The sequence below is a fragment of the Chanodichthys erythropterus genome, chromosome 2 (genome assembly GCF_024489055.1).
Source record: "Chanodichthys erythropterus isolate Z2021 chromosome 2, ASM2448905v1, whole genome shotgun sequence".
Taxonomy (NCBI): Eukaryota; Metazoa; Chordata; class Actinopteri; order Cypriniformes; family Xenocyprididae; genus Chanodichthys; species Chanodichthys erythropterus.
Genome location: NC_090222.1, coordinates 3,407,125 through 3,423,635, shown reverse-complemented (window position 1 = coordinate 3,423,635; position 16,511 = coordinate 3,407,125). Strand labels below are relative to the sequence as shown.

The 16,511-nt window shown below is 35.7% G+C and overlaps 1 protein-coding gene across 4 annotated transcripts in view; it reads left to right on the top strand.

Annotated features, from left to right (window-relative positions):
• The window catches only part of lars2 (leucyl-tRNA synthetase 2, mitochondrial), a 125,546-nt gene that overhangs the window by 96,258 nt on the left and 12,777 nt on the right, over positions 1 to 16,511 (top strand). For all 4 annotated transcript variants that reach the window (XR_010896360.1, XM_067399857.1, XM_067399833.1 and 1 more), the window contains 4 exons: positions 2,698 to 2,880; positions 3,891 to 4,060; positions 12,111 to 12,188; positions 12,261 to 12,372. Coding sequence is in view for 3 of the 4 variants with exons in the window: in XM_067399857.1 (XP_067255958.1) it covers positions 2,698 to 2,880; positions 3,891 to 4,060; positions 12,111 to 12,188; positions 12,261 to 12,372 (543 nt within the window). In the remaining variant the exon portion in view is untranslated. The remainder of the gene's footprint in view (positions 1 to 2,697; positions 2,881 to 3,890; positions 4,061 to 12,110; positions 12,189 to 12,260; positions 12,373 to 16,511) is intronic.

The window sequence follows — 16,511 nt, the reverse complement described above, 5'->3', positions numbered from 1 at the left end:
TGGTATTTGTGGTGGATTCATGAAATCTGGTCCATGTTGGGGTTTCTTTTAGCCCAGAATTGGACTCTGAAACTGCAAATAAATCTGATAATAAAGAAGAATATATAGTAACAATGGGAATTGAAGTCTGTTTTCAGTTAAAAGAAGAAATTGCCTTATTGGTAAAGAATCTGCCATTTCTTTTTACTCATGAATGTGCGTGTGCATTAGCTGAACTAACCTGAAGAAAGCAGACTGATAAAAATATGTGCACTCTGATTCCTGGAGATTGCATTAAGCCAGCAAATCAGACTGAAGTGTAAAACTGTGAGACAGCTTGTACCATTTTAGTGTGTAATAGCATGGACAGCCCTTCTCACATTTCTCACTCACTTCCTGTGATGCTTACTGTGGATTCTGGATCTAAAATGGTCTTATTTTTGTTGCCAGGCAACAAGGTAAACAGACTTGTTTGAGCATCTGAATTGGCTCCCTAAAACGCCTGTAATTTCTGTGATCTTAGCGTTGATGGTTTTATAATGCGTGTGTGTGTAAACAGCGTAGAGGAGAAGCGCTTATTACGGTAAACACAGCTGCGTCTCTTTCCGAGGGTTCAAACGTGCCAGATCACACCGAAGACCCTGTTTACTCCGTCTCGAGTGTCCGATCACAGGTGCTCAGCGCCTCATGCAGGTGTAAACAGGCTCTTTCAGAGCTGCTCGCAAACATTTAAAGCTTTGAGTTTTTGAAAGAAGTCTCTTCTGCTCACCAAGGCTGCATTTATTTGATTAAAAATTTAGTATAACTGTAAAATTTTGAATTATTATTACAGTTTTATACAACATTTTAAAGTGTAATTTGTTCCTGTGATCAAAGCTGAATTTTCAGCATCATTACTCCAGTCTTCAGTGTCACATGATCCTTCAGAAATCATTCTAATATGATGATTTAATGCTCAAGACTAGGGTTGCAAAATTCCAGGAATTTTCAAAGCTGGAAACTTTCCATGGGAATTAATTTGCAAAATTGCAGGTTAGCCTAAAACAGGGTACTTAAATGTAGTTTAAAAAACATCTTGCAGCATAATTTTGGTTAATACAACCAGATTTAATGCAATTTCACTTTATTTTTTTACCCTGACATTCGTCAGTCACATTCACACATCACATGACTTACTGCAGAGCTATTGAGGACACAGCCCCTGCATGCACTGTGCTTTCTCCCAGTCCATAACACCAACATTTGATCAAAAATACAGAAAAAAATAATATTGTGAAACATTACTACAATTTAAAATAATGGGTTTCTATTTTGAAATACATAAAAATATAATTTATTTCTGTGATCAAAGCTGAATTTCTCCAGTCTTCAGTGTCACATGATCCTTCAGAAATCATTCTAATATGATGATTTGATACTCAATTATCAGTGTTGGAAACAGTTGTGCTGTTTAATATTTTTTTATAACCTGTGATACTTTTTTCAGGATTCTTTGATGAATAAAAAAGAACAGCATTTATTTAAAATAGAAATCTTTTTAAAACAATATACACTACCGTTCAAAATTTTGGGGTCAGTCATTTTTTTCTTTCTTTTTTTGAAAGAAATTAATACTTTTATTCAGCAAGGATGTGTGAAATTGATAAAAACTGATATTAAAGTGATATTGTTAGAAAAGAATTCTATTTTGAATAAATTCTGTTCTTTTTATTCATCAATGAATCCTGAAAAAATTATCACAGGTTCCAAAAAATATTAAGCAATACAACTGTTTGATAATAACCATGTATCAAATCAGCATATTAGAATGATTTCTGAAGGATTATGTGACACTGAAATAAATAACACATAACAATTGTTGCAATAAAAATATATTTATTTTACATATTTACTAAATTATAATTAATTGAATGCGAATGTGTTATTACATGTTATGACCAAACAGTATGTTTATATTTGTTTTTATATGATACATTTTATATAAATATTATACATTTATATAAATTTCCCCAAATTTCCAATTAATTCCCATAAATTACCATACATTCCCGTAAATTCCTTTTAAGTTTTAAAATTGGAATATTTCCAAAATTCCCCAGGTTAAGTTCCTGTGGAAAGTTTACGGAAACTTTCCGCCCCTTTGCAACCCTGACACATTTCTGATTGTTATCAATGTTGAAAACAGTTCATATTTCTATGGAAACCCTCCTTCTGAAAAGCACAATGTTCTCTGATTGGTCAGCTGGAGCAGTGTTGTGATTGGTTTAAGTGTTTGGGAAATGTCCCGCCCCTTACCATAACCACCAGTTTCAACACACTACTAACTAACTCAACCAAGCCCCGCCCCTTTATTCTGCATATGAATTATTTAAATGAGGAATATTGTGAAGAAATCTCAAGAGTCAAGACTACAATGGAGGCGTTTCAGGGAGTTCAGAAACAGTGACGCTGAAGAACTCCCACTGGAGGGACTTTGCAGCTTTTTCATGATCAAACAGCAACATTACACACTAAAGAAAGATGAACATGGAAAAAAAACATCATACTGATGCTTTTTTCCAAAAATCTTCCTGAGCTTTTGAACAGTAATCATGAAATCAGAGACCCTTCCCTTAAAATCCTAAGGCAATGCATTTTAGATGTTAATACCAGGTGGAACAGTAATGTTTCTCAAATCTCATGACAAATGGAAATGATCAAACACATTCTCTCTGGCAGGTTCGGAGCCCGTTCAGAGGGACACCGGGAGCCGCCTGCAGGTTACATGGGAGAAGATGAGTAAATCCAAACACAATGGGCTGGACCCGCAGGAGGTGGTGCAGCAGTACGGCATCGACACCATGCGCCTCTACCTTCTGTACGCCGCTCCACCTGAGCAGGACATCTTATGGGACGTCAGGAGTGAGTACAGACTGTCTTTTTAATTATATTACATTTTAATTCATTAAAAAAATTATTACGTTTTAAAAAATATAGTAGTTATATTAAAATCATTTAATAAAATAATGGTTATTTCCCTAATTCCAGAAGTTTTAAGAATTGAATGTCCTTCAGTGCTCACACTGTTTATGTTCACAGTGAAATTTTTCAGTCATTTGTGATTATGGATTTATTATTATTTTTGTTATTATTATTGACTCAGAAATAGCAATTTTTACCTGATCAAATATTTTGACATACTATAAAAATGTACTCTTGTTACTTTTTAAGGATTTCATTCATTTCCATGACTACATATTTTTAATTTACTTATTTAATTATTACATTTTTAACTGATTAAATGTTGTTGGCATAACTACGAAAATCTATGACCTGTTCATTGAAATTCCTTGCTTCCTATATATATATATATATATATATATTAAATTTAGAGATCACACTTTTAAAATTCCCTTATATATCCAGGTTTTCCAAGATATCCAGATCTTGGAAGCCCGCATTCTTATCTTAAAAAGACAGATGTTCAAATTAAGATAATGAATTAAAATAAGAAATATGTCAGGTTACATCTTGATTTTTCATTTCAATATATTTACTCATGCTATATTGAATTAAATTGAATTTTGCGTCCCCCTCAGAAGTGTTTCAGAGCCACTGTCCTAAACTATTTTAAATATATTTAATTTATTATTTTTCATGGAGAATTTATCATGAAAATAAACTATTTGAAGGAAAAAATGTTATTACAAATGGTGAAAAACCTGAAATGAAAGATGAGCAGTTATAGAACCTACATATACATAGAAAATTTAACTTACAATCCAGATGTTGAGTTAAAAAAAAAAGAATCATGTGCATCTTATTTTTCAAATAAATATCAGCATTTAACAGCCCTAACCCATCCATCCAGTGCACTGACAGCTCCTCCTCACCAACATCTGTTTAACATCATGCTTCATTTGTGTGTGTAGCTGATGCCATCCCAGGAGTGTTGAGATGGCAGGCCCGTCTGTGGGGTTTGGTCACCAAACTGAGAACTGCCCGCGAGGGTCAAGAGACGCCCAACCCGTCCGTCCTGAACAAGAGAGAGTGCTCCGAGGCCAAAAAGATCTGGGAGAACAAGAACTACGCCATCACACAGGTGAAGCCAGAGACCACACTGATGTTCAGACATAAGTGTTTTATAAATCATTTCCCATCATCTTCTTCTGAAGCACCAAAATACACATTATACCTGCTTGTAGACAGTAGTGTGTTTACCCACCATGCAAAACACGCAATTGTGCGGAGCCCCGCGAGCTTGGGGGGCCCTGCGATTTCTCCCGAGGGGGACCCCACGGTGGTGTAGTCTACGTGATATGCAGGTATATGCCATATACCCACTAGGAAAGGTCAAGGATTTGCATATACCCGCTTTAAAAAGTGCGAGGATACGGATCTGGTGCTCTTTAATGTGCCGTGACAGATTGTAACGCCTCAGTTCTTGAGAAGCGGCAGTCTGACTCGCACATGAACTGATCCTCATCTCCGCTTTAATACCAGTTACAGCGCAAAATAAACATGAATGAACATCTGAAGGTATGTTAAAAGATACAGTACAACTTAACGAAATCCATATCATGTCTTGTGTAATCCTTTAATCAGTGTTTCAACCGCACAAAGACGTTAATAAAAACGCTGGTAAACAAACAAACGTAACGTCATATTTACCTCAGAACAAACATATTCATCATGACCATAAACTCGTTAGTCAGCTAGAAAACTTAACTCTAAAGAGGAGCATTTAGCTAAACATATGCTATGCACCATATCACATATTAATTATAATTTTTAATGTTCTTCAAGCCTATATAATGCATGTTTGAATAAATCGATCAAGTTGACAGCCACCATTTAAATGTTTATATTTTAAAAAACGCATTGGAGTAGAAATAATTTTAAATTTAGTAGGCCTACCAACTTTAATATTATAAAAATTTAAAGTTTGTATACAAATCAGTTAATTTTAACCTTCGATATTAATGTAGTACCAATTTTACAGCATTAGTTGAGAGATTTTTTTTCTTGAGAAAATTTGCCATGTACTGTACCTGATATACTACTTCCAAAATAACTGATACTGAATCGAATAGCAAACTTGTGAATCAAAATGCATAACTATGATGACATACTGGCAGGAAGTTATGCAAAAAAGAAAAAGTCCAAACAGGGTGATATTGTGACATACTGATAAGCCTCATCTTTCCATTATTGTTAAAGGTGGTGTAAAACATCTTTTTAAAAGATGTAATATACGTCTAAGGTGTCCCCTGAATGTGTCTGTGAAGTTTCAGCTCAAAGATTTTTTTTTTTTTTTATTCATTTTTTAACTGCCTATTTTGGGGCATCATTAAATATGCACCGATTCAGGCTGCGGCCCCTTTAAATGCTCACACTCCCCGCCCACGGAGCTCGCGCTTGCCCTAAACAACATAAACAAAGTTCACACAGCTAATATAACCCTCAAAATGGATCATTACAATGTGTTCGTCATGCAGCATGTCTAATCGCGTAAGTATGGTATTTATTTGGATGTTTACATTTGATTCTGAATGAGTTTGATAGTGCTCCGTGGCTAAAACTAATATTACACACTGTTGGAGATATTTATAAAGAATGAAGTTGTGTTTATGAATTATACAGACTGCAAGTGTTTAAAAAATGAAAATAATGACAGTCTTAATAACGACAGACCGTGAATACAGTAAGAAACGATGGTAACTTTAACCACATTTAACAGTACATTAGCAACATGCTAACGAAACATTTAGAAAAACAATTTACAAATATCTCTAAAAATATCATGGATCATGTCAGTTATTATTGCTCCATCTGCCATTTTCACTATTGTTCTTGCTTGCTTACCTAGTCTGATGATTCAGCTGTGCACAGATCCAGACGTTAATACTGGCTGCCCTTGTCTAATGCCTTGAACATGAGCTGGCATATGCAAATATTGGGGGCGTACATATTAATGACCCGACTGTTACGTAACAGTTGGTGTTATGTTGAGAGTCGCCCATTCTTCTGAGGTATTTTAAACAAATGAGATTTACATAAGAAGGAGGAAACAATGGAGTTTGAGACTCACTGTATGTCATTTCCATGTACTGAACTCTTGTTATTTAACTATGCTGAGGTAAATTCAATTTTTCATTCTAGGGCACCTTTAATAATAGTTGCAACCTGCACTCTTAAATGTGCAATGAAAATTGATAAACCCCCAGGAACGCGATCATGGGGCCCCCTTCTTGAGATTTGCTTAGGGCCCCCAATAACCTAAACACGCCACTGCTTGTAGAGTATATGAGCAGTAAGTTACATCTAAATATTTGAGCGCTGTACCAGTAAATGTAGTTGACACCACATACTGAGCAATGTTTGGAATTAATTGGTAAGTAATATAATAAGAGTTGTAATAAAATTAAATATTATATTGTATGTTGCTTTCAGAAAACGTTTGTCAGGATACTTTTGAATGACAATCAGTAGAGTATGTGTTTGGTCCCAGAATGGTGTATTTTCAGCATCTACCAGCAGGGGCAAATGGGTCATTCTAACCTTTACAGTCTATGATTCTAACCAGCCAAACCCTGACCCCTTTAAAGGGATAGTTCACCCAAAAATGTAAATTCTGACATGTCATTTGTTTCTTCTACCGAACACAGAATGTCAGTAACCAAACAGTTGATCGGCCCCATTGACTCCCATAGTATAAAAAAAATATATATATATATAAATATATACACACACTATGGAAGTCAATGAGGAATGTCAACTCTTTGGTTACTGACATTCTCCAAAATATCTATTTTGTGTTCAGCAGAAGAAAGAAATTCAAACAGGTTTGGAACAACTTGAGGGTGAGTAAATGATGTTGCACTCTTTGACCAGCAGAGGTCACTACAGCTCCCATCTGTATTTGTTCCATTCGGGTTTATTTAGATATTCTTGGGTTGTAATTCATGCAATTTCATGCAGTCTTTTAATTAAAACTCCATGAATAAAAATGACAAAAATACTGTAGGCTGCTGTGTGACACGTGTTACATTATATCAGTTTATGTGTTCTCCATAGTGCTGTCATTAAAAAAACTAATTAATTGCTCATTTTTATGTAATTAATCACAATTATTTTTACATTGTAATAATTTCACAGTTACTCTCCAAATGAATGTAGAAACAACTTAAAGACTGTATATTTTAAATATTTGTTTGATGGAATCTTTTTATGAATGAAGGTGAGTATACTGTACTGATGTCTATATGAAATTGATTCATTTATTAGGCTTTAAAAAATAACAACTTTATTTTAAGTGAACTTAAAACAATCTTCGCATAAACCCATTATAATAATAAATGTCATATTTGCCTGTCTAACAGGTAGGAGATATACAGAAATTGAATAAAGTTATCAAACACTTTACAGTCTTCACTGCATAAATTATAAATTAAATATAGATTAATCCTTATTAAAGCTACAATGTTCTCTGTTCCCTTTGTTCATTAATGACAGACTTCATCACAGCAACCGGTTTATTAGGCTGCTGTCACTTTAAGAGCTGTCGCTGCCGAACATGACGCGCATCTCATTTTCTCTTTAAGTTCTTTATTTAACTCATTTAAGACTGCTCTTATGAAGATACTCGACAAAACAGGCATGTTGGCATAATTCTGTGTGTTATTGTTTGTTCAAACATGAAAGAGAACTCAATACTGGCGCATGTCTTTCTGTAATATTTCATAATATTACCATTTTTACTGTATTTTTGATCAAATAAATGCAGCGTGTATGACATAGAGGTGCAAAAATGACATAATTTTCATGTTGGAGTGAACTATTGATTTAACAAATGAAAGGGTGTGTCCATTGGGAAAGTGATGTACATGTGGATTGTGTAAATATAGCCAGTATAAATAGCCTCTCCAGAGCTGAGATTGATTTTGCTCCGGTAAAAGGACCTGGAATGTACTTGATCCATTCCAGAGCTGCTAAGACTCTCGATCTTTGATCTTCTGCCGGGAAAAGACGCCGTCATCAGCTCTGTCCTTCCTTCGGTCAGGGCCTCTGGAGGATAGCTGTTGTTCATTCTGTTCTGATGTGGAGCCGGCCTGATCTGGACTATCCAAAGGAAATTGGTGATCTAGTCTCAAACCACGACAGAAGAGCAGCTTCCACCACAGAGGTCACATGTGTTCACAGTCTTTCATTAGTGAATAAACCTCCGTCCTCACAGGCAGTAATGAGGCACCTTGTGACATTCAAGCTCTGAAAACTTCTGCTGCCTACATAGGCAACTGCCTTCTAAGAAGCAGACTGAATTAAAATGCTCTACATAGACAGCATAACATGAAGCACTCGGAAGACTTGACTTACCATTGAATACTCAGAATTGAGTTTGGCATCAGCACATTGCTAAGCTCACTCACTATAAAGTAGTGTATTTTTTAATAAGGCTGAACTACACTACCGTTCAAAAGATTGGAGTCGGATTGAATGTTTTTGAAACAAGTCTTATGCTGAATTTATTTAATTAAAATACAATAAAATAGTAATATTGTGAAATGTTATGGGGTCATTCTGTCAAATCTACCAAATTTCTGAAACTTCCCCTGCTCAAATTTTTGAGTACAAATTTACTCATGGAGCCGCATATCTCTGGGACTGAACCATTGAGGGCCTTTAAAATGAAGATACTAAAAGGAAAGTTTGTTAAGAAACATAATCTAAAAGGATATTAAGATATCTTTAGTACTTCTTGAGTTGCAGGCATGCAAACTTGAGGCAAAAAACACAAGAAGTGCTGTTGGCATATAATGAAACATAAGTCAACAGATTTTACTAATAGATCTACCAAACTCTGTGTAAAAATAAAATAATGATGCTGCTATCTTTATAAAGTCATTTTTACACCCCTCTAAATTTGCTCCAAATCTCAGGTGAAAATGGTCATTTTGATCCCCTCTACAAAACAGTGGATTACTCAGTAAATATACATCTGTGACATTTAATATTTTGAATTTAATTGCGCTGTGTAATGACACTATTGTCTTTGTAGAGCTGCTTTACAGCTGAACAATATATATGTATGTATAAATGAAGGTGACTAGATAGGCAGTTCAGGTTTTAGGACAGAGCTCCAGTGTCCTTTAAAGTCGGCATGAAACAGAAGTTGCACTAGTCTTTTCTTCCCTATTGTGGCGTATATCCGAAACAGCTTCTGGAACAAGAACAAATGTAGGGCGGGGCTTGATTTTGACCCTGGGGAATTGATTGGATGGTTGTGGTTTGCTATTGGTGGATCTCATGTGAGTGACAGGTTGCCACGCCCTCATCATCAGAGAAGAGTTTGGTTCCAAAACACGATAAACGTCAGTATCGTATCTGGTCGATATTAAAAAGTAATTTATTAATTTTGCGCAAAATGTGATATCCGTCGTGTTATTCTGTCATGTTTTCCCCCCTTCTTTTCAAAAACGCGACAAACGGCAGTCTCCTTTCTCTGCAGAACACGATATATCTGCTCAACCAGCGCTCTGAATACACCCAGCATCCTAGTTTTCCTGATCTACTTTGTACTTTGTGATCAACAAAAACAGAAAAATGAATCATTTTGATGGCATTGATGAACCTGTGGTAGGGCTGGACAATAATTCAATATCAATATATATCGCGATATAGTTTTTTTCGATAACGGTGATATGATTTTTAAACACATTTCCGGTATTTCGATATATACATTACAACATTTCTCACTTACTTGAGGCGCAGCCGTTAGAAAGAGCAGAACGCGATTGGCTATTTGAGTGATGACGTACACCACAGACACGCTGCCATCAGCGTATCTATTGGTTAATATGGTTTGTTTAAAATAGCAACGTGGAAAACAGACAGAGTTCAGATAATGTATGTTTCAGTCGATGGATGCACAAAACGTTACAACAACGATAATCAGAAAGCGTGGACAAAACAGTAACTCTTTGTAAACTGTTAACAGCGAGTGCCGTATGCTCTAATGTCCAGTCATTTACGCCGTCATCACCCGGGTGTTGATAGCGCGCGAGCGCAGGTGAGACCTGAACAGCACACGATGCTATCTGTTTAAACTAAACTCATTTAAGCTTTGCTGATTTAAACCTTCAAGAACAAGACGCGAAAGAGAACTCGCACGCGCTGTGAGAAGATTTGTGTGCGCTCATGCGACGCGCGCACACGCTTATTTCAGTCAGCGCGCAAATACTGACTTCTCTTTCACGTCTTGCGCTTCGGCGGACAAATTCATACAAAAATTATGTCAACATGCCCGTCTTGGCGAGTATCCTAGCAAACATAGTCGGTTATGTCTTAAGTGAACGTATAACAGTCGAGAAAGACATGCATGTGTAACAGTATATGTAGCTACTGGATCGTGCATGTCTTAAAAGGGAAAAAAAATATTCCTGCTGCCTTTTTTTAATGTTAAATCAAACAAATAACAAAGAAATCACTCACTGCTCTTGACTGAATAGTTTTTGTAACTTCAATAATGATTAATATTATTTATTTTATACAGTAAAGATAATATGCAGTGTTATTTTATATTTGATTACTTTATCCATTCTGTACCTGAAAACTGCTGTTAGATACCTGAAAAGCACTGTTTATTTTATTTGAATATTTGCTTTATTGTACTTATTTGTGATGTACTTATTTGCTTGTAGTTTGATCGTTTGTTCTTATTTTCTTTATTTTTATTTGACAGTAGTCAAATAAACAGTAGTTTTTAGGGTCACGGTTTCGGTACGTGCTAATAGCACATACCGAACTGTACCAAAACCGTGATACGAACCGAACCATGAGCAATTTGAACCATTGCACCCCTAGTGTCATCAACACTCAACAATGTTCCTGCCCCAGCAATGTGTTTTTGTTGTTTCTCACTGTTTTTTTTTTTCTGTTTACTTTTCATAATCTTTATCTTGGCTGAAGCACTTTTGTTTTAATCTATATTAAGGATAATAAAATCAGCCTACGTTATAGTTTAATGTTAAAGATATTAATATTACAAAAGTGAGTGAGTCTTATGTTTATTTTTTATGTTTGTATGAAGGCTAAATACAAATAAAAGCTGAACATAAATTTATTTGTACTGTTTTTATTTCTTAAATATTATATAGTTTTATAGGAAGAGATTTCATAGATTTGGCAAATTCATTTTTCAGACGTTGTGGCCGTTCTTGGCAGTTTTTCTGAGGCTATTATATATTTCATATCGATATCGGAATTATATCGTATCGACCGAAATTAAGAATTATATCGTGATATAAATTTTGGCCATATCGTCCAGCCCTAACCTGTGGTGGTTTCTGCGGTGGGCAAGAAACGTAAATCATCAACATGTAATCATTTACGTGAGGAGATTAAGAAGATGAGGCACTCGAGTCGGGAGGAGGAAAAATGCTCGGTTTTATTTTGAAGAAACCATGAAAACACCAAAAACACTTTAATATATTGTGTTTTATTAGACAGGTTAGCAACAAGATGATCAGAAAACTAGTCATGTTATGTATCAACACGTTTAACCATATTGTTTAATTCTCGTTTTCTTGATTTACAGTGAGTACCATGTTTTATCATAGCAGCCGCAGAGCGAACGCAGAGTAGCTCTATAACAACTTTCAACACTCAAATGTATCTAATATGATAAACAGCGCTGCGTTACCCCACATGCGCTTGAGCCGAAGAAGCAGAAGTGGCGACTGTGGCATAATAAAAGTTCAAAGCTGCTCTCGAGAAGTGTGTCACACTCGTCTCTCATTAGCGATCACTTCAGCGGCCTCGTTCCGCTCCAACGGCTTTCAGCCACACCCTGCTTCATACTACAGTAATGTTCATAAATCTTTAATACATGAGCTCATCCATGAACATGATTTCTGCCCGAGTCCTGTCAGATTCTTTTCCACCAGCTGTAGATGTGAAGACAACATCTCCCATGATTCTGAGAAATCAGGGCATCATCAAGCTATGCCTTTGTTTTGAATAAGTGACCTCTAGAGGTGAAAAATACATAATGAGCCTTTATTGTTCATTTTTGATGTAAGGGTGACTTTGAAATGCTGATTTAAAGCTGATAGTGTTCTGAATGAAACTAAGCCAGATTATTCTGTTGTCAGGTCACAGGTCACTTCACAGAGGACTTCCTGTTTAATGCGGCCATCTCTCGGCTCATGGGGCTGACCAACACACTCTCAGTAAGTCAACAGTCAGTCTGATTTCAGAATAATGTGCTTGGAAGTTCAAATTTCCATTCTCTCTTACTGTAGCAAGCCTCAGCTCGAGTAGTTCTGCACAGCGTGGAGTTCGAGGAGGCTCTGGCGTCGCTCTGTCTGATGGCTGCACCCATGTGTCCGCACTTAGCTTCTGAACTATGGGCAGGTATGACAGATTCGCCCCCTCGACATTTCAAACTCCTGTCATCATTTACTCATCCTCATGTTTCCAAAGCTGTAACATTTAATCAAGCTACAAAAGGAAAAGTGTCATAAAAGTGGTCCATAAGACTTACTGTATGTGCTAAAAGTCTTCTTAAGTGATAGTTTTGTAAGGAACAAACCAAAAGTTGTTATTCACTGAAAATCATTGCTCTCAAATCTTATTGGTGTTTGCATTTATTCCAGTATTCCACATCAGGTCAATGCTGCCAGGTTTACATCAAACTTTGGGTTCAACCTGGCTAAAGGCGCATTGAGGTTAAAGGTGCATAGATGGCACAAAAGTTCACCGCAGCACTTTCATAAACATCAGCGTTTTATGATGAAATTTTCTCTTGATGCCATCATTCTGTGTTAATTTGATCTCTCAAGGTTACTACATCAAGATATATTCAATATATACATTTTTTCTGTATTTTTTAAATTAAAATATTTTAATTATGCTTTTTTTTTTTAGCAAAAATAAGTTTATTTATCAAAATAAAAAGAAAATGGTACAAACTTTGCTGAAGTGAATATATTAATTGAGCTAAAGTTTTTGTATCAGTACTGGTGAGCTGTAAAATCCCCACCTCCACCTCAAACATTTATAAGATTTTTAAAAACAAACCACAGTTATGATTTATTTTCAAACATAATGCCTTGCATCATCAATGTTCAGTAAAAACATATATATTTTTTCTGCAATTATACACTATGAGCAGGTCTTGACATTAAAGGGTTAGTTCACCCAAAAATGAAAATAATGTCATTAATTACTCACTCTCATGTCGTTCCACACCCGTAAGACCTTCATTCATCTTCAGAACACAAATTAAGATATTTTAGTTGAAATCCGATGGCTCCGTGAGGCCTGCATAGGGAGCAATGACATTTCCTCTCTCAAGATCCATTAATGTACTAAAAACATATTTAAATCAGTTCATGTGAGTACAGTGCTTCTACCTAAATATTATAAAGCGATGAGAATATTTTTTGTGTGCCAAAAAAACAAAATAACGACTTTCTAACAATATCTAGTGATGTCCGATTTCAAAACACTGCTTCTTGAAGCTTCGGAGCTTTACGAATCAAATCAATGGTTCGGAGCACCAAAGTCACGTGATTTCAGCAGTTTGGTGTTTTGATACACGATCCGAATCACTGATTTGACTCAAAAGATTCATAACGCTCTGAAGCAGTGAAATCGGCCATCAATAGATATTGTTAAAAAGTCATTTTTGGGGGGGTTTTGGCGCACAAAAATATTCTCGTCGCTTTATAATATTAATATTGAACCACTGTACTCACATGAACTGATTTAAATATGTTTTTAGTACATTAATGGATCTTGAGAAAGGAAATGTCATTGCTCCCTATGCAGGCCTCACGGAGCCATCGGATTTCATCAAAAATATCTTAATTTGTGTTCTGAAGATGAACAAAAGTCTTAGGGGTGCAGAACAACATGAGGATGAGTAATAATATTATTTTCATTTTTGGGTGAACTAACCCTTTAATTGCCACTCAGTATTTTCACTGGCCACAGTTTTGACATCAGTACCATGGGGAAAAACTGCCATATATATATTTTTTGATATAATCTCATAATTTGGCAGCAGGTTTATTAGGCTGCTGTCACTTTAAGACCTGACACACTGATCCATTATACTGTTACACATGCGTGCACTGTTTACGTTCACTTAAAACATTATTTTATCAGCAATTTTGACATTATTTTGTGTGTATTTGACTGTTTAAGTGCAATAAGCAGTGAATAAGAACTCAATTTATTACTGAGAAGCGGCTTCATGTGTGCACTTGACTAAAATTGAGTAAAATTATACGCAATGCGTGCAATACATGCAGTCCCACTCCAAAAATTAAAGCCCTTTAACACCAACAATATTCATCTGGAGCAAATGAAACGAGGCGGGTTTGTGTGTCAACTAGTCCGTCGGAGAGATGAGAGAGAGAAAGCTCAGCTGATATTGTAAAATGAGTATTGGAAGAGTTTCAGATATTTCGGTACTTCTATGTATTGAAAAGTTTATTATTGCAGATGCCATTTTAAAAGACTATTGAAAAATGTTTATATTATTATATATAAAATTCAACCCGCCAATTTGGCTAGTAGGAGTCACTGTGTTACACTCCACTGCTGAAATCCACCCACATTTGGCGGGTTGGCAGGTGTCAAGCCCTGATTATGGGAATTGTGGAAATCACAGTGGTGTGCCTTTAGCCCCATTGTACACTATAGGATGTATATATAACTAATAAGTACTCACATATTGGACCACTTTCATGATGGTGTTTTTTTAAGCATTAAATGAGTCAGTTCTGATGGGTGGATGCTAACCTTCAGGGAAACATGTCCATGTAGCAGCTTATCTAATCCTGAAAGAGTCTATTACACCCTGCTGAGGTACATATGCAAACATGACGCACTGCACGTCTCACACATGCACATATTGTTCCATGTTCCTAGTGAACATCTGCTGTAGCCTGACAGGAAGACTGCTATTTGTGTTTACACCAACATGGGCACTATTATATTGTTTTAAATACCTTACACAAAGTTCTGTATTTTTACGTTTACTACATTTACACCCGTATACATTGAACTGAGCCCACTGTCAAGATCATATTAATTGTGTGTGTGTATTTGTTTAACATAATATTGTTAAAGTTTATGAGCCAAATGCTTTGTCAATTCAAACATCAATGAGCAAGCTTATTTCAAATTCCTTATTAAACTCCTATATATCCATGTATGCACAATGTCAGTTGAACTGGTAATAATAGTGTATATCAGCAAAAACACACACACAAAATCCCTGCATCAACAATAGTAATCCAGCATGATCCGGGAGTTTTCTTCTACAAATCTCGTTTGATTTATGGCCTCAACTCGTGCATTCAGTCAGCATATTGTTCGTTTTCATGGTCACTTTTAAATGCTTTTGCATAATTTACAGTAACTTTATGCCACTGAATGTCAATGTTTTATTCCACACTAATTTCAGAATTCCCTCAGTGATTCTGTGCTGAAACCAGGTCTGCATGGAACAGTGTTTATTGGGAAAATCACTATTTTATTGGTTATGAATTTAAATAATTATTTGTGAACACATCAGCAGTCATGGACAGACTGTTTTGACTCTTGATAATTTATATTTATTCGATATATTTGTAGAGGCAGTGATTGTTTGACAGTTGTTTGCTGCTGAAAACGCTGTCGGTCTACAGCTACACCTCTATATCCAGTGATTCAGTTATGCTTTTAGATGTTTGCTGCCTCCATCTGACCACTCCATTAAAAATATCCTGGAGATGCCGCTGTGCTGAGTAGTGCTGACAAATGACCTGTTGTACTTTCCTGTTGTCAACATTTTAACCCTTTCAAAGAAAACTGGCAGGTCCATTATACACTAATGGTGTTTTTTGGTACTGAATGATTACCATATTCATGTAGCATGAAGTGTTTATTTCAGTGGTAGTGCCATTGAAGAATTGGTTTGGTTTTCTTTTAATGTATGAGTGTAGTTGATTTTGTATTTAGTTGGTCACATCACAGGAAGATGAATCGGAATGAGAAATTTACTGAATTGCATTTTAATTCAATAAATTCATCACAGATAACAAAAATTTGTCCAATGCAAATAAAAATACATTAATTATTACTGATAATGAATATTTTTTTCTCTAATATTGTATGTGGAATATATTTTTATACAGCTTACACTGCCCTCCAAAAGTTTGGAAACGCCCTAGAAAGGTGGGAATATTGGCATGAATCCTTTTTAATTTGAGATAATTTTGCACGGATAAGAGACAACACAAACTACGAAAACAGATTTTATTACATGAGTTTATACGTAGAAAAAAATTAAATTTTCGATTCATCAAAATATCCACCATTAGCAGCTATCTGACCTAAACTGGGTTCTGATTGGTTCATTATTCTAAACATAATTGGCAATCAATTGTTGAAGCTATTAAGGTGTGCTGACCCAAAAATCTACAAACCTAGGCCAAGTTTAAACCAGTAACCAGCATCACAGCTGGCAAAGGGGCATGTCTGACTTTGACATGTATATA